General features: G+C 48.9%; 1 protein-coding gene across 1 annotated transcript; it reads right to left on the bottom strand.

Annotated features, from left to right (window-relative positions):
- Window positions 1-548: 548 nt before the first annotated feature.
- CKM (creatine kinase, M-type) lies at window positions 549-13771 on the bottom strand. Its single transcript, XM_051989401.1, has 8 exons — window positions 13654-13771; window positions 11536-11747; window positions 6234-6388; window positions 5818-5950; window positions 5426-5597; window positions 3727-3850; window positions 1945-2134; window positions 549-989 (listed from the first exon to the last, which is right to left on the bottom strand). The coding sequence occupies exons 2-8, from the start codon at window positions 11726-11728 to the stop codon at window positions 811-813; spliced, it is 1146 nt and encodes a 381-aa protein (XP_051845361.1). The 5' UTR covers window positions 11729-11747; window positions 13654-13771; the 3' UTR covers window positions 549-810.
- Between the last annotated feature and the right edge of the window lie 4241 nt (window positions 13772-18012).

Raw genomic sequence — 18012 nt, 5'->3', positions numbered from 1 at the left:
ATTTCCTTCTCCAGCTCATTTTCCAAATAAGGAACTGAGGCAAACAGGGTTAAATGATTTATCCAAAGTTACACAGCTGGAACATGTCTGAATCTGAATTTGAACTCAAGAAGATGGGTCTTCCTGATTCTAGGCCCGGTACTCTGTGCACAATGATTTCTCCTTAACTGGTGGTTTCTTCGATGTTCATTGGTCCGTGTTCCATTCTCAGTGATTGCCTGTAATGCAACATTGCTTAGCCATGACTGGCTGTTTCTCTTAAAGAGAAAAGCTTGTAGTAGAGTCTGGACAGCCATTAGACAATGAGTTCTAGTGTCATTGAAGGACTCTTGGTTATTTGACTAGACGGGTCCTGAGGTGCTGTCTAATTTTTAGGTTCTTTTTTCTATGAATATTGCTGGAATGGGGTAAGGTTATCGTGAAGGAAATGCCAACTTACTTCTTTGGGACAGAGAGGCTGATTCATCTTATTCTTCCCCCATCCATCAGTTCTGCTGCTTTACAATTCCCTCCCCTCCTCTTCATCCCAAGAACCACAAGACACTCAATCTGGGGCCACCATAGATTTTATTGCTGGGAAGGGAAAGGGGGGAGCTCCCAAAGGGAACAGGAGGCCCCACTGTGTAGAGCTCCAGGTAGCAGTTGGATCTCCAAATACAGGTGGTCTATTGGCTGGAACTCCAGTGGAGTTCATTATCAAACTCCCATTGGCTGGAATTCTACACGGTAGTTGGAGCTCTAGGGATAAGGAAGGAAGGGGTGGGGCTCCGGGTGGTGTGTGCATGTAGGGGGCCAGAAAGGTGGAGGCCCTTATTTCTGAGCAGGGATCATATCATCAATGGACTGGCCCTTCTCCAGTTTCTTCTCCATCTCCACCATGAGCTTCACACCATCTACCACCAACTGCACCTGCTCCACTTCTGAGGAGCCCAGTCGGTCTGCATTGGACACGTCAAAGACAGAACCCACAGCTGCTGTGTCCACACCACCTGTAGGGAAGGAAAATGGGAGAAGATGAGGAAATGGCTCAAAGCAAGATCCTGATGTTTTTGGAGTGGAGGGGCAGTGACTAGGGACATGGAACTATATGTCACTTACCCAGATACCACACATCACAATATCATTCTCATCTAACTTTTATAGAGCGCCTACTATGTGCCAGGCACTGTATTTTTACAAATATTGGGTCCTTTAGCTGTATAAATATGTAGACATATATTGTATTTAACATCTAATTTAACATATTTAACATGTATTGGGCTACTTGCCATCTAGGGGAGGGGATGCGGGGAAGGAGGGGAAAAGTGGAACAGAAGTTTTTGCAAGGGTCAATGCTGAAAAATTACCCATGCATATGTTTTGTCAGTAAAAAGATATAATAACAAACAAACAAACAAATATTGGGTCCTTACGACAACCCTGGGAAGGAAGCGCAATTATGATCCTGTTTTATAGTTGAGGAAACTGAGACAAAGTTTAGGTGGCTTCTCCAAGATCCCCTCATGGTAAATCTGAGGCTGGATTTGAATGCAGGTCTTCCTGACTCCATTCCCTTCTATCCACTGTACCACCTAGCTGCCCTCATATATAATAACCATGAAGATACATAACGCCCATGGAGCTGCCCAATGCCCACAGAGATACCCAGCACCTATGAAGATGGTCAACATTCGTGGAGTTGTATGGAGCACCCTCTATCCATGGTAAGAACCAGCACCCATGGGGCTATATGACATCCATGAAGATATCCGATATCCATGGAGATTTCCAATTTTAATAGGATGGCCAATATCCATAGACACAAGAGCCGATCTCCATGGAGATACTAAAGGCTCCCCAGTCCAGTCCTCATGGAAACACTCAATAATGGGCCATGCTGGTGTCTAGTCCCAGGGACGGACCCTGTCGCAATGATTCAGGGTGGCCGGACACGTGGATACCCACCTGTGCCCCGCTTCTGCAGACGGAGGCGGGTGAGGATCTCCTCAAACTTGGGGTGCTTGCTGAGGTGTGCCAGTTTGACATGTACACCCCCACGAAGGCCGGTACCAAGGTTGGAAGGGCAGGTGAGGACGTAACCGAGATGCTCATTCCACATGAAAGGATGGCCAGCCTTCTTGAAGATCTCCTCAATCTGGGGAGGGGAGAGAGGAGAAGGTGGGGTCACCATGACAGAGGAAATAATCATAAGGGGATGGGCACCAAGCCTGTGATTTCTCAGTATAAGGAACCCACCCAAAGTGCGTCCAAAGCTCTATTTGAACCAAATCTCTCTGGCCAAATTTCTACTCACATCTTGTGCCTCCTGTTACCCCCCCCCCCAAATTCCCATCGACTTATCATTTCTCAAAGCATCCCTTCGAGGTTGGGGGGATAAGGAAGATGATTCCTGTTTCAGAAAGGGGGCTACAGATATCATGAAAAGACCCGGGCTGAGACTTGTCTCCGCCACACTACGTGCCTGGTACTGTTTTAATGCTGAAGAATCAAAGAAAGGCAAGATGAGCCCCTGTTCTCGGGAAGGAGGCAGTGTAATGGGAAATTAGACATGTATATACATGCACACAAAGACACTGGACACACATATGTGTACTATGCGCAACACAGAGCACATGTATGTGTACATGCAGGTACACGTATCATGGAGACAGTGTGGAGTCTGCATTCATGGATATAAATGCACCTATGAGCTTGCATTCTCGTATGGCAACGTGTACACAAGCCATGCGTCTTGTCATACAGTATCACGTGTGCATGCATGTATATGGGTACAGTGCATGTATTGTAGGGCAGATCATGTATAACCACATACATGTTCATACAGACATAGTGTGTATACATACAAGTGTGTACTTAGTATAAATGTAGAGTACCCGCATATATGTGGTGGGTATTTAATGTGCAAACTTATTGTTCATGTGTGGACATGTATACATACATGTGTGTGCACACATCCATGTTTCCCCAAATAAAATGTAAGCTTTTTGAGGACAAAGAATGTCTTTTTTCTTTTTATATCTCCATTCCCTAGCTCAGTGCTCGACACATAGGAAGCATTTAATAAGCGCTTGTTGCTTGATTGCTCTAAGCCCCAAATTCTCCAGAGACAGTGCTGCCTGAGACTTAACAGCCACATCTAGGGTGCTTTAAAGTTTCAAAGCTTTCCCTAAAATAGCCCTTATAATCTCCATTTAGCAAAGGGGGAAACTGAGGCAACTCACCATGGTCACGCAGGACGTGGATTGAGATCTTAGGGTTTTAGATCTGGAAGGGCCCTAAGGGCTATCTAGTCCAGAGTTCTTAATCTTTATTGGGGCATGGAACCCTTCTCAAAATTAAAAATTTAAAACATAAACAGGAAATGCATCAGATTACCAAGGCACATCAAGATTAGTGGCGCCATTTTTTCCCCCAGACTCCCTGAGTTCTATCCATAAATCCCTTGGGGTTAATCTAGAGCCCCTGATCTAATCCAAAACCCTCCTTTTACAAATGAAGCAATAGATCTAAAATTCAGTCTTAGCCATTGAGGGGACCTTAGAGCCTCGTTTGTCCAAACCTTTCCTACTACAGATGAAGAAACTGAGGCTCGGAGAGCTAGGGATTTGCTCCTAAGGTAATAGGAACTAGGGCCATGCTGGAACCAGGATCTGAATCCTTGCTACACCGGGGCTGTTTTTGTGCCTCAGCCACGAGGGGAAGGGGTTGTCAGGGGCCACGGCCCACCTTCTGCAGCCCCACGCAGAAGCGACGGAAGACCTCTTTCATGTTGCCCCCTTTCTCCATGGAGATGACCCTCAGGTGGTCCTCCTCATTCACCCACACCAAGAAGCTCTTGTTGTCATTGTGCCTGAGGGAAGAAAGAAAGGGCATGAGAGGCTCCCCAAATCCCCTATCCCCTCCTCCTCCCCGAACAGGCTACCCAGCTTGGGACTGTCGGCTTGGAAGAGGAGTGGGCAGGGAGAGGGTGTAGAGCAAAGGCGTCTGGGAAGTGCACCTGCAGAGGAGGGGCGGGATCATGGGACGTTCAGGTCATAGATGCTCAAGTCTCAGTTTTCTCATCACCCTTCCCTCACCTCCTCTGACTCCTGCAGAGCCCAGCCTGTGGATTCTCAGAACACTGGAAGCCGGGCAGGCTAGGAGGAGGAGGAGGCTCTCCCGGCCTAGACTCCTGGAATCACCAGGATCCTAGATTTGACAATCTCCAGATTTTAGAATTTTACTTTTTCGGCCTAGAGCCAGAAAGAGCCTCAGAAGCCATTTTATCCAAAGGCCTCCTTTTGTGAACGAGGAAACCTGAGAAAGGTTTCCCAGAAACCCCGAAAGGGAAGCAGAATCAACACGTGGCAAAGCCAGCATCTGATCCCAAATTGAACGCGCTTTCCAGTCCGACCGCGTTAGAATTCGAACTTTCTGAAACTTAGAACCCGAGGTTTCCGAATTCTAGAATCCTTCCGAGACTGGCGAGCCCGGCTCCTTCTTTATGCGGGTAACCCCGCCTTCACCCGAGCTGGGGGATATTCGGGACGCATGGGTGACTCTGATTGTCTGAGAGAATGCTGAGCCTCAGGGAGGGATGTGCTTCAATTTGTTGGAGCCGTCCTTGGGGAGAGGCCCTTAAAAGGTCCCTCAAGAGAGAGGGAAGGAGTGAGTGTTACTGGCCAGAGCCCTGGGGACACAGACATAAAAAAAGCTTAACCCCATGATGTCTTTTTTCCCCCTAAGCAATTGGGGTTAAGTGACTTGCCCGGGGTCACCCAGCTAGGAAGTGTTACGTGTCTGGGGTCGGATTTGAACTCAGGACCTCCTGACTTCGGGGCTGGTGCTCCGTCCACGGCGCCCCCTAGCGGCCCCCTCCCATGGTGTCTTTTCTCTTAGAGCCCTTGCAGCCCAGGACTTCTAAGAGAAAGCTGCCCCTGTGAGAGTTTGGGGCGGAGGAGCCCACGCCCAGTGATCTCAGGGATTCTCGTGCTTTCTGCTCTGGGTCTGCTGCTCTTTTCCATAGAGGATTACTAGCTAGTGATGGTCTTTCGCGGGGCTGTCAGTCCCCCCCACTCTCCCCTTCCCAGCCGGAGGCGGGAATCCCGAGAGCAGGAAGGGCCGGGAGGGGCAGGGAGATGTCAGTCTGGAGGAAGAGCAGGAGAGAGAGCCCCAGCCTCGGGATCCGCCCGGCCTGTCCTCCGAGGCTAAGCGCCTCTTGCCCTCGCACAGCGCCAGCAGAAGCGGCCGGACCCCGGATCCCGCCAGGGCTCGCGCCCGGGAGCCGGATCTCTGTCCTTCATATGGCTCTACATGTTGTGTGGAAAGGAGGGAACAGCCCCGGAGGGGAGGGGAGGGGAGGGGAGCTTCTCCAGGTCAAGTAGGAGCATTCTGGGAGGGGGAAGGTCAGGGGAAGGGCCCCAGGTTTGGGGGAGGGGCCCCTCACCAGATGCCGCGGGCATCGGGCCAGTCCCGGGCCATGCCGGAGGCCAGCAGCAGGGGGGAGACGGGCTTGTCGAAGAGGAAGTGGTCATCGATCAGCTGCTGCTGCTCCTGCTCGGTCATGCTCTTCAGAGGGTAGTATTTGCCCTTGAACTCCCCAGTCAGACTGTTGAGGGCTGGGGGGGGAGGGAGACAGCACAGAGTCAGCATCACGGCGGGGGAGGGGGCTATCAGTGTTGGAGGTGGCTCGGCAGGGGCTGCAGGTATGGGGAGGGGCTGGGGATATGGAGAAAAGGAGCAGCTTTTCTCCAAGTGGAGACAGATAAGGCAAGGGCTTCCCCGGGCTGGGAACAGGGCCAGGAGGGTTAGTGGAGGGAGGCAAAGGGGCCCCCTCACCGTTCACACTCAAGGACTCCACAGCCCGACGCTCGCCCCGGGAGCAGTGGGGGGGCAGGGTGTAACCCTTGATGCTTCGGCCTGTCCTGACGCGGCTGCTCAGCACGTAGTTGGGGTCCAAGTCATCGCCACCCTGGGGGGCCGCAAAGGAAGGGAGGCTGGCTTGGGGAGGGACTCATGTCTCTGGGCAGAGGGCACCCAAGGCTCCAGGCAAGACTCCCCTAAGTCTGAGCCCTGCTTCCCCAACCTGGATCATCTCTGCCCATCAGTGCCCTCCTCCCTCCATCATTCCATCCTGCTCCATCTTTCCCAATTTCCCTCCATCTCCGCCCATCAGTACTGCCGGCACTCCTTCCTCTCACCTCCTACCCTTCCCTTCTCTTCTCCCTCCCCAAGCATTTCCCCCGAGGTTCCACCTTGAGGTTCTCATGGTTGAGGTCGGTCTTATGCTTGTCTGTGGGCTTGTAGCCCCCGTGCCGATCCTGAATGATGGGGTCAAACAGGTCCTTGAAGACTTCATAGGACTCCTCATCACCAGCCACGCAGCCCACAGTCATGATGAAGGGATGACCTGTGGGGGGAGAAGGGGAGTCAGAGGTCATAGAGCCACAAAAGCTTCAAACACAGGAGGGCTCCTGGAACATGGGCTGTCCAAGATAGAAGAAAGCTCAGATGATGGAATGTCAGAGCTAGGAAAGCTCTTAGAACATGGGATGTCAGAGCTGGGAGGGGATCTTAGAACATAATATCCCAGGAGTGGGAGGAATATTATAACATGTAATGTCAGGAATGAGAAGGGGTTTTTAGAACATAGGATATCAAAACTGGCAGAGCCTTGAGACATAGAATGTTAGCACAAGAAAGGACTTTAGAACCGAGAATGTCAGAGCTGGGAAAAACTAGAGAGTGCAGGAAAATGTCAGAGCTGAAAGAAACCTCGGAAATTGCCTGGTTCAGTATTCCCCAAACAGGACGTTGTGGGGCTTGCAATCTATTGACAGAAATCCTGGTAAGAGGACAAAAGCAAACAAGAATAAATGTAAAGTTTGACATGTGGACTCAGAAAATCAATCTTCACAAATACCAGATGAGATCCACATGATTAGACAACAATTTGAAAATGAACCGAGGGCGTTAGGAGGAGACAGGACACTCACTGTGTATCACCCCTTGTGATAGAGAGGCTCTCATGAGATCTTGGCAAAAGATACAAGATGAAAAGAGATGTGTGCCTTCCAAGGAAAAGACTCAGATCAATGTCGGCTCCTTTTGCTTGGTCCTAAGAGCCACAGTTCCAGGAGGAGATTGATAATCCAGAGACTGTCTAGAAGAAGCCTGATCCTAATGCTAACCAGGAGGGTGCAAGGCCTAGAAGTCTTGCCATGGGGGGATCCATTGAAGGGACTGGGAATGTTTAACCTGGAGAAGACCCAAGGGTGACACGATGGCTGTTTGTAAATATGTGAAAGGTCATTGTGGAAGGGAGGGCTTTTATCTGTCCTCTCTGGCTCTCTCTGGCTCCAGAACGTGAAACTCGAAGCACGGGGCAGAAGTTTCTAATTTAAGCTTGATGGAAAGAATAAACTTCCTGGTATTAAGAGATGGCCCACAATGGATGGGGCTGCCTTAAGAGGTAGCGATTCCATCTGAATGGGTTATGGTACAAGAACGGCATGGAATACTATGCAGGTGGATTTCCCAAAAGCCGAACTGATGCTGAAGCGAGCAGAACTAGGAGAACATGGTACACACCGACAGGGAGATTGTGGGATGATTAATGGTGATAGACTTAGCTCTTCTCAGCAATACACTGATCTAAGACTATTCCAATAGACTTTGAATGGAAAACTCCATCCACATCCTGAAAGAGAATGTGGATCGAAGCACACTGCTTTCACCTTCTAAAATTTTGTTTGCTTTTTCTTTCTTGTGCTTTTTCTTTTACAACATGTAAGCATGGAAATGTGTTTAAAATGCTTGTACGTTTAGAACCTCTGTCAAATTGTTTGCTGCCTTGAGGAGTGGGGGATAAAACGGAGGAAAGGAGAAAAGAAAGTTTGGAACTCAAAATCTTACAAAAATGAATGTTGAAATCTATCTTTACACATAATTGGAAAAATAAAATACTATTGAAAAAAAAAAGAGGTTGCAATTGTCCCTCGTCACAGGACTTTAAGCACTTATCAAGAGTGGATGGACACTGGTGGACAATGGGATCATAGAATCATAGAACTGAACCTGGAAGGGACAAAGCTCAAAAGAAATCTAATAAAGGCAGTTAGCAAATAGATCATTGGGACTGGAGTCAGGAAGACCTGAATTCAAACCCAACTTCAGGTAATTACTAGCTGTATGATCCTGGACAAGTCACATATCTTGTTGGCCTTAGTTTCCTTATCTGTAAAATGGGAAAAATAATAGAGCTTGCCTCCCAAGGTTGAGAGGATAAAATGAAATAGTATTTGAAAACTTCAAAATGTTATCATTTTTATTGTCACCTCTTTATTTTAAAGATGAGAGCACTGAGACACAGAAGGGGACCTTGCTCATGATCATACAGGTATTAAGTAGCACAGCTGGCATTTGAATCCAGGCCCCGTGATCTCCAATTCAAATCCTTTGTAGAGGTCCTTATTCATATGTCTATGGAGATCCTTCTATTGGGAAATCCCAGGATTCTGTGAAATGCTGGGAGTTCAAAGGGATGGGTGTGTGTATGGTAGGGGGCGAAGCGGGGGATGATGATAGGAAAAATGAGCCAGGAGATCCATACCCCGAGACATTGGAAACAAAATAGAAACATAATCTCCATGCCAGAGAAATTGTAACATAAATTTGTCTGACACCTAATCCCTAATGTCTTGGGAAAGGCAACTAAGTGGCGCCATAATGGCTAGAGTACCAGCCCTGGAGTAAAGAAGACCTAAATGCATAATTTATACTTTAACATATTTAACATGTATTAGTCAACCTGCCATCGGGGTGGGGGGCGGGGAGGAGGAAAAGGAGGGGAGGAAGAAGAGGAAAAATTGGAACAAAAGGTTTGGCAATTGTCAATGCTGAAAAATTACCCATGCATATAACTTCTAAATAAAAAGCTATTAAAAAAAAGAAGAAAAAGAAGAGCTAAATACAAATCCAATCTCACACACTTAGTGGCTATATGACCCTGGACAAGTCACTTAAGGTTTTAGGAGGAAGTAGAGGGAGCCTTGGGATTTCCCCACAACACTCCCAGCTTCCACTGAACAGAACTTAGAAAGGAGAGGCTACGAGCCACCCAGTTGGATAGCTAGAGGGCATGGAGGCAGGGGGACAGGGCTGGACCCAGATTCAGCCAGTGTCAAGCACAAGGAGGGTAGAAGTATTTGAGGGCATTTATTTGAATGCAGAGATGTTGTAGGAGAGGAAAGCAGGGGCCTGAAAGAGCAAGAGGCTAGTCCAAAGTCAGATAGCCAATCGCTGACATAGCTGAGGGCCAGAACCCTGGTCTTCTACCTCCCAGATCGGGGCTCCCTGTGAGTATATTTGAGGGGTTTAGATGGAGAAGGGGTGAAGGTGGGCAAGGCTCCTGCAAGGTTTTAGAAATAATTCTGAGATTACTTGTGAGTTTTACAAACTCATATCTATGGGGAATCTTCCATTGTCCCCACCTCTGGAAACCCCAGACATATCCGTGGGATTTTTATGGGATACTATATATAGGGATACTTGGGAGGGCCTATTGGAGGATCTAAAATCGTCTATGGGGATTATAGAAGGATAATGTTAGATCTGAAAGGGACACAAAGGACATCTAATGCAAACCCCTCATTTTACATGTGAGGAAACTGAGCCCCAGAGAAGTGAGGTGATTTGTCCAAGATCATACAACAGTAAACCTCAGAAGTGTAATTGGAATCCAGATCATCTGCCTCCAGTGAACCCTAAATGTTCTATCCTGGGAGGGGGGGCCACGGGGATGTCTGAGAAGTCCTTGGGGTATCTATGGGGATCCTGAGATTGTTCATTAGCGTCCCTAAGAGTTCCTAGGAGGTCCCAGAATGGGCTTCTGAATGTACTTATAGGAGTCCAGGCTCAGGGACATCAGGGTCCCGGCATATCCGTGAGACTTCTAGTGGATTCTCAATTTCCTTGGGAAGTCTGTGAGGGTCCCAGAGATGTCTTTGTGGATCCTGAGAGTGTTTAAGGGTATCTGTGGGTATTTCTAGAAGTATAAGGGCTGTCTCTGAAAATCCTGGAGTTATCCTTGGTACTGGGGAGTACTGGGGAGATGGGGGGAAAGGAAGGTTAGAAGGTCCAGAAAAGGTCCTTCGGAAGATCCCAAATATATCTTGGGGGACTCTTGAACATACCCTAAATTTTTCAGGAGTATCAGTGGCTTCAGTGGAAGTCTTAAGGATCTAGGAGATACCTATGGGGGCCTGGAGTTTGTCCTGAGCATATCTGCAAGGAGTTCCAGAGTGTTCCAGGAAGATATTAGGTTTCTAAAGTTATCTATAGGATTTCAGGCATGTTCATGGAGGTCTCGTGGATGTCCATTTGGGTCCTCGGGTTTTCTATAGGAATATTAGGGATCTGTGAAAGGTTTAGGATGTTTCTGTGGGGTCTTGGAGATATCTGCGGATCACAGAATCAGAACCACAAGCGACTAGGGACGCCGTGGGGTCTAACCCTCTTATTTTATAACTTTCTGGGACCAAGGAAGGTCACCCAGTAACTCTTTGAGGCAGAATTTGAACCCAGGTCTTCCTAACCCCAAATTCTGTAGGTGATCTCACAAAGGAAGGATGAATTGAAGATTAGATTTAGAGCAAGAAGGGATTTCAATGGCCACCTAATCCAATCCTTTCTTTTTGCAAGTGAAGTAGTTGACCCAACGTGGACAACACACAGAGTAAGCTACAAAGCTGGGATTTGAACTCACATCCTCTGACTCCAAATCCAGCCTACTTTCCATTCCTCCCTAGTACCTTCCCTGGGGTGTCTGAGAGAGTCATAGTGTTTCAGGTAGGCTCCAAGTATGGATCTTGGGGATGTCTGTGATGGTGCTGGGAGTGTTTCTCTGGGTTTCCCCGGGTTGTTCCCTGGGTTCCTGGGGTATCTCTAGGGACTTCCAGGTGTTTACGATAGATTTTGGGGTATGTGTCTAGAATCCCAGGATGTTTGTGTTCGCTCAGAGATTGTACAGGGGTGTCGTGAGATGTCTGGAGTCATTTCTGGGTGTTCTCGGGTTGTCCTTTGAGATCTCAGAAGTAACTATAAGACTCTTGGCGTATCTGAGAAGCTGAATTAATCCCAGGCGCGTCTATGGAGTTTTTTGGGGGGTAGGTCTATAGTAGTTTGAGAAGGTTATAGGAATATTTAGAGTTTGGCTGGGGTCTTTTATGTATCTATGGTCATCTCTGGGAGTTTGGCAAAATCTAGGATATTCTGGGAATGTCTCTAAGGGCTGTGGGTATTTATGGCCATCTCTGTGATCCTCGGGATATCTAGGTGGTTCTGGGAGTGTCTCTAAGGACTGTGGGTATTTATGGCCATCTCTGTGGTCCTAGGGGTATCTAAGGTGGTTCTGGGAGTATCTCTAGGGCCTGTGGGGTATTTATGGCCATCTCTGTGGTCTTTGGAACCATCCTAGATATGGTTCTGGGAGTATCTCTAGGGGCTGTGGGGTGAACCTCATTCCCCATGGCCCTTGCTCAGTGCTAGGTCTCTTACCTGGGTTGTCCACACCGGTCTGGATGACGTCATCCAGGGTGAAGCCAGAGGGGGTCTCTTTGTCCCGGAGCTTCTTGTACAGGTCGGGGGTGAGCACTTTGGCCATGTGGTTGTTATGTTTGCTCAGGTCCGGGTACTCCTCCTCCGGCTTGAAGTTGAGCTTGTACTTGTTGTGGGTGTTTCCGAAAGGCATGGTGGCGGCTGGGCAGAGCCTGCGGGGCAGGAACGGGGGTCACTGGGGCCAGCCGGGAGTGAGGATGGGGGGCTTGGGCTGGAGAACAAGGGGGCCAGGGAGTAGGGAAGGATTGTTCGGGCTGGTCTAGCTGTGGCCGCCCTGGCCGGATCCAGCTATCTCGGAGCCTGGAGAATCTTAACCTCAGTAGAACCTGAGAACCTCAGGGCCCAGAGAATCCCGAGTTTGGAAGAACCTTAGAACCTCAGACCCCAAAGAATCTTAGATGAGCTAGAACTTTAGAACCTTGGACCCAGCAGGATTTTAGCTTCAGAAGAACCTTGGAAACCTTTCAACTGAATTAGTCTCATCAGATCCTCCTTCTCTTAGACCCAATAGAATCTAAACCTCTTAATGCCTTTAATTCTTAGAACTGTAGGACCTGAAGGCTACAGAATGTCCCAGCTGGATGGACTGTACATGGATGGGTCTTGTTCAATTTCCTCGGTGTATATATAGGGAAACTGAGGCCAGAGAAGGGAAGAGTGTCAAACTACAACCTCGGGCTTCTGACTCTCAGCTGAGAGGAAGAAGGAGTTAGCAGCAGAATCAGAGGGCTGGGAAGGCGATCAGGAGAATTTTAGGGCTTGAGTGGAATTGTGGAAAGTCTTTGATGAGGAGGAAACATTAGGGTTGGGGATCAGGCCTCAGTTTCCCCTTCTGTAAAATGGCAGATTGGGACTCAATTATCTCTAAGGTCTCTTCCAGCTCTGAGAGCTGCTGTGCTCCTAAATTAGGGAAGACTGGAGGGAGGGGGGAGACAAGGGGCAGAGAAGGCAGGGAATTACCGGAGTTGAGGGGGCAGTTGGAGCTGCCATCCCTGGGGGGATATTTTTAGCCTATGGACTCCGCCCACCACAGCTGTGGCCATTATCCTTCCCCTCCCCCCAGCACATTCCGGGGGCTCTGTTTGCACCGAATCAGCGGCTCTGGAGCCAGGGGGGAGCTTGGGAGAGGACAGGAGGACGTGCGCCCAGCCCTAAGAGCTGGACCAAACCAGCCAACAGCCGGTGGCCTCAGGGCCCCCTGAGAGCTGACCCAAGGAGGGCGTTTCCCCAGCCCCCCCTCACCTCCCCGCAAGTGCGCACCGGCTTGCGGAGGGACCGGCCGGACACCGACAAAGCTGCCACATGAAGACGAGCTCCCAGAGTCAACCGCGCTGACATACGGGGGGCACACGAACGGACTAAAGGGTTTGGAGGGGAGGGAGAGGGAAGGGAGGGGGGAGGCTGCGCGCTCAGACACAGGCAAGGTCGTGGAATCGGAGCCGGAAAGGACCGTCCAGCCGGTTGTCAAGATAAGGAAACTGAGGCTCGGAATCAGTCAGCTATATCATAAGTGGCTAGAGCCCTGCAGTGGTGGGTGCGTGTGCACGCACAAACACAGACACACAATGACACACAGGTGCGGGGAGACAGCCACACACGGCCAGAGGGACCCGCAGCACACACGCAGTCACACATGGTCACACGGAGAACACGGAGCCAGCCTGGGCGGACCTGCAAGGATCCAGGGTGGTTCACACTCAGGCATAATTGTCAGTCTGTGCAGGAAACCATGGGGAGACAACTTCAGCCCCTTCCCTCTTTAATTTCCCCCACCCTCTCCTCCCTTTCCCTTTGTCCAAAGCCTTGGGGATCATCCCTGGGCTGGACTGCACCCTCTTTAATTTCCCCCAACCCCTCCTCCCTTTCCCTTTGCCCAAAGCCTTAGGGATCATCCCTGGGCTGGACTGCACCCTCTTTAGTTTCCCCCAACCTCTCCTCCCTTTTTCCCTGTCCAAAGCCTTAGGGATCATCCCTGGGCTGGACTGCACCCCCTTTAGTTTCCCCCAGACTCTCCTCCCTTTCCCTCCCACCCCCTGTCCAAAGCTCTGGGGACCATACCTGGGCTGGGCTGGACTGGACTCTCTCTGTGTCCCCTACAACTGATGGGTGACCCAGGGGTCTGGCAGGGTGGCCCTATCTTATATAGGGAGACAGAGGGGTTGTCACTTGCGGGGGCCAGGCCAACCCCCTGGAGGGTGGGAAGGAAGTTGAGCTGCCCACTGGGCATCGTGCCCGGGCAAAGGAGTACGGTTGGTCCTTGGCTCCCCCCAGCTGGGCCCCCGGGGTCCAGGAGCGCCTTGTGGCGTGAGCCCCACAGGATACCTTGTATGGGAGGCTGAGGGGAGTCCAGCTTGCCCCCCCCCACCAAAAACAAGTGCTGAGTTGCACTGGAAGGAGCAGCTGGCTCCAGGCTGGGGACATTGGGGAAGAAGGGGAGGACACGTCCCTGGTTCCTGGCCTGGGCCCTTCCCCCTCCTTGGGCCGGGGTCCAACACTCCAGTCCTAGACAGCCCGGGCCCCTCATCCTTCAAGCTTTTATCCCTCCCCTCTCAATTTAGCCTCTCACACCCTCCTTGGACCCTTGGCCTCCCACCCCCTAGTTTAAACCTTTTCTCTTCCCTAAAACCCGGAGCCAGCCCTCGGCCTTAGAATTCTACCTTGAAATTTTCAACTCTCCCCTTGAGCAGTGAACCCATTTTTTGGCCTCTGAAGCTACATTAGCCTCTGATCTCACTCTTAGCCTTTGCTCCCCACCCTCAGCTTCTGCCTCTCTGTCCTATTTCTTGGCCCCTAACCCCCTCTCATCTGCCCCCACCCAACTCAAAGATCATGTCTTGGGGGCCCAGGTGGGAAAGTGAGGTGAGATGTGTAGGGGAAGGAATTGGAACTCAGGACCAGGAGGGAAGGTCCCACCATCCTGGATTTGCTCCCTGCCTCTCCCAGGAGCCTCTTCACACCCAGGCTCTCCTGATGTTGATCTCTCTCGGCATCCCACAGTTCCCCCTCCCTGCCCTGAACGAGGACAGGCCATTCCGGGGTGGCGGACTGAGATCCCGGCACCACAGCCCCCAGCCCTGGGAGGATATTTTTAGAGGTGTGCAGAGGCTTTCTCAGCTCTCCTTCTGTGGGGGCGGGGAGGCCGGGACCTCAGCAGGGGTGGGAAGTGGGGAGGGGGGGGGCTGGATGAGTTCCAGGGGCAGGTGTGGCTGGGGGAAGGAGGGGGAGCCCAGGCACGTGGGGGTCTAATTATAACCAGCTGCCGCCTGGACCTTACAAGGACAGCAGCCTGCTCCTTTGCTCTGGCTGCCCCTTCCCAACAGCTGACTCCTCTCTGGGGGGCTCTGTTCGTCAGGAGCCCCCAGACTTGCAGGCGGACACACGGATGAGAATCTGGATTCTCCTTCTCCAGATTCCTATAGATCCTCTCCTGCTCATACCTATTCAGCCGGCCAGCCCCAACCCCCCTCGGAGGCAGGGCGCCCCATCTCCCCACCAATCCCGGCTCACCTGCTCCACACCTCCCAAGTCCCCCCAACTGCCTGAGAGCTCCAGGAGCCCTGCTTGCATCCTCCCTCCTCCCCGCTCCCTTTCTAATGCCTCTAGTAGGAAACCCCAGGGATTACACTTTGGGGAGTGATCTGCACGGATGTACACAGAGGTGGATGGCCCCAATCCCTATTTTGCTTGATTCCTCTCCCTTCCGCCCTCCTCCAGGAGACAGGTGGGTTTGCTCCTCCCCCATCCTCTGAATGGACCCTGCTTGGAGCCCTCCATGCTCCACCCACCCCTAACCCCGTGCCCTGGCCCTCCCTCCCTCCCTCCTCTCTCCCCTGGGACTGGCCTTATAGGGTCTGCTTCTGCCCCAGGGAGGAGACACCTCATATATCATGGGGAAGACAAGATGGGGCCTTGGGGGAGGGGGCAAGGGAGAGATGGAAAAGCCCTTCTCTCTTCACCTCCGCTCCTGTCAAGGACCAATCCATGAGACTCAGCAAGGCAGCTGCCCTCAAAAGCACTCAGGGTGTGATTCCACAGCGGCATCTGCAGGCAGCAGCGGGGACCTGTTTGGGCTGGGGGGAGGAGGGGGAGAGGGAGGAGAGCAGGAGATTCAGGGAGTCATTCCACCAGGAGAGAAGCCCAGAACGAGAGAGCTGGGGTGGGGGCGGGGATACCTTTGTCAGAAGAGAGAAAGGTGAAAATGAAAGTCATCCATGGGAAAGCTAATGGGAGAATTTAACACTAATCCATTATCGGTGGAGTGCGAACTGATCTAATCCTTCTGGAGAGCAATTTGGAACTGTGCCCAAGGGGCTAGAAAGCTGAGCATTCCCTTTGATCCAGCACTAGGTTTGTATAACAAAGAAATCACTAAGAAGGGATTCGAATGGGCCAAAAAAGGATTTATAAGCTCTCGATGGTGGCAAAGAATTGGAAATTGAGGTAATACCCAGGGATTAGGGAATGGCTGTTGTGGTATATGAATATAATGGAATACATTATAGTTTTATAAGAAATAACAAGCAGGTGGGTTTCAGAAAAGCCTGGGAAGACTTACATGAACTGATGCTGAGTGAAATGAGAAGAATCAGGAGAACACAGTTCACAGTAACAGCAGCATTGTAAAATGATCAACTCTGATAGATTTAGCTCTTCTCAGCAATAAATTGATCCAAAAACTTCATGATGGAAAATGTTATCCCCATCCAGAGAGAGAACTATGGATTCTGAATGCAGATCAAAGCATACTATTTTCACTTTTTTTTTTCTTTCTCGTGGTTTTTTTTTTTTCCCTTTTGTTCTGATTCTTCTTTCACAGCGTGACTAATATAGAAATATATTTAATATGATTGTCCATGGATAGTCTATATCAGATTGCTTGCTCTCTTGAGGGTGGGGAAAAAAGAGAGGGAAGGAGAACATTTTGGAACTCGAAATCTTACAAAAATGAATGTTAAAAACTATATGTGTAATTGGAAAATAAAATAAAATACCATCTAGCAAAAAAAAAAAAGAAAGAAAGAAAATAAAAATGAAAATCACCTTAGGATATAAATTAGGAAATGTAGACTTCCCATGATCCCTTTCAATAATTTATCAGCTTCACTCCTGATACTCTTTTCTTCTCTAAAAAAGATAGAAAGTAAAACAGATATTCAGTGTACAAATATGAGTAGGATATAGATCAAGCAACCATGAAAAACCCTGCTAAGTACAAAAGAATTGTAGCATGTATTACAGAATGACCAGAAAAGAATTCCGTGGCTGACTTACAAAAAATCAGTAAGTCTAGGAGCATTTATAGAGCATTTACTCTGTGTCAGGCATTGTGTTAAACAGTGAAGGTACAGAGAAGGGCAGAAAACAGTTCTTACTTGCAAGGAGCCCACACTGTAACAAGAAACAAAACTAAAAATGAACATGTAGAGGTACACAGAAAAAGCAGTGAAATATTACTGTGCTGTAAGAAATGTCAAAAATTATAAATATAAAATAAATAAATAGCAATAAACATGGAAAGTTTATGTCAATTGATACAAGGTGACATTAGAATAGTCTGAAAAGTCAAATGCAGAAGGACCGCAAGAATGTAAATAGAAACAACCAAAAAAAAAAAAAATCAAAAGTGAATGGTGCAAAATTGCAAATAACAAGCTTGGCCCCAAGACGGAGATATGAAAAGATTCCTTCCTCCTTTCCTTTGAAGAGGGGTAGGATGTCTACAGGTGTAGAATATTGCATCCATTTTCAGATTTTCCCCCAATGTATTAATCAATATTCATCATATTTTTCCTCGTCTAGATCTTTTTTCTTTTTTAAAAAAAAATTCTTTGTTATATGGAATAGCTCTCGGGGAACGGGAGGAGAAAAAATACAGGGGAAATTAGGTAATGTAAAAAAAATATATCAATAAAATTGTAAAAGGATACTTACAGAGTAATTGGAAAAGAATCTCCAGAATCTAAAAGTACCAGATCTCAAATGGGACTGCGGAATAATAGTCATGAAAACTATTTGGTACAGGTTTAAAAAATGAGAGAGAATCTGATCATGGGAATAAATCAGATGCCCAACATTCAGAAACAAATGCAATAGCTTATATTTGACAAACCAAAAAGATCCTAGACTAGACTAGAGGAAGGACTCACTCTTGGGTCAAAAACTCCTGGAAAACTGGACGACAGTTTGACAAAAATTAGATTTAGACCAACATTTTATACCATACACTAAGACAAATTCCTAGATATGAAAGGTCCCATCATAAGCAAATTAGAGGAGTAAGTAAGAAATTACCTTTCAGATCTATGAAGAAGGGGAGAATTTAGGAAAAAACAAAGCATAGAGCTGCAGACAAGATAAAATGGACTATTTTGGTTGATAAATTTTAAAATTTTTGCACAAATTGGATGTGGTAAAAAT

The sequence above is a fragment of the Antechinus flavipes genome, chromosome 3 (genome assembly GCF_016432865.1).
Source record: "Antechinus flavipes isolate AdamAnt ecotype Samford, QLD, Australia chromosome 3, AdamAnt_v2, whole genome shotgun sequence".
NCBI lineage: Eukaryota > Metazoa > Chordata > Mammalia > Dasyuromorphia > Dasyuridae > Antechinus > Antechinus flavipes.
The sequence above is the reverse complement of the archived record's forward strand: the minus strand, read 5'-3'. Positions and strand labels throughout refer to the sequence as shown.

Coding starts and splice junctions, on each gene's coding strand:
- CKM (XM_051989401.1), bottom strand. CDS start 11,728: ATGCCTTTCGGAAACACCCACAACAAGTACAAGCTCAACTTCAAGCCG. Junction 6,389..11,535: donor GACCGGTGTGGACAACCCAG/GTAAGAGACCTA, acceptor CTCCCCCCACAG/GTCATCCCTTCATCATGACT. Junction 2,135..3,726: donor TCTGCGTGGGGCTGCAGAAG/GTGGGCCGTGGC, acceptor TCCCCTCCCCAG/ATTGAGGAGATCTTCAAGAA.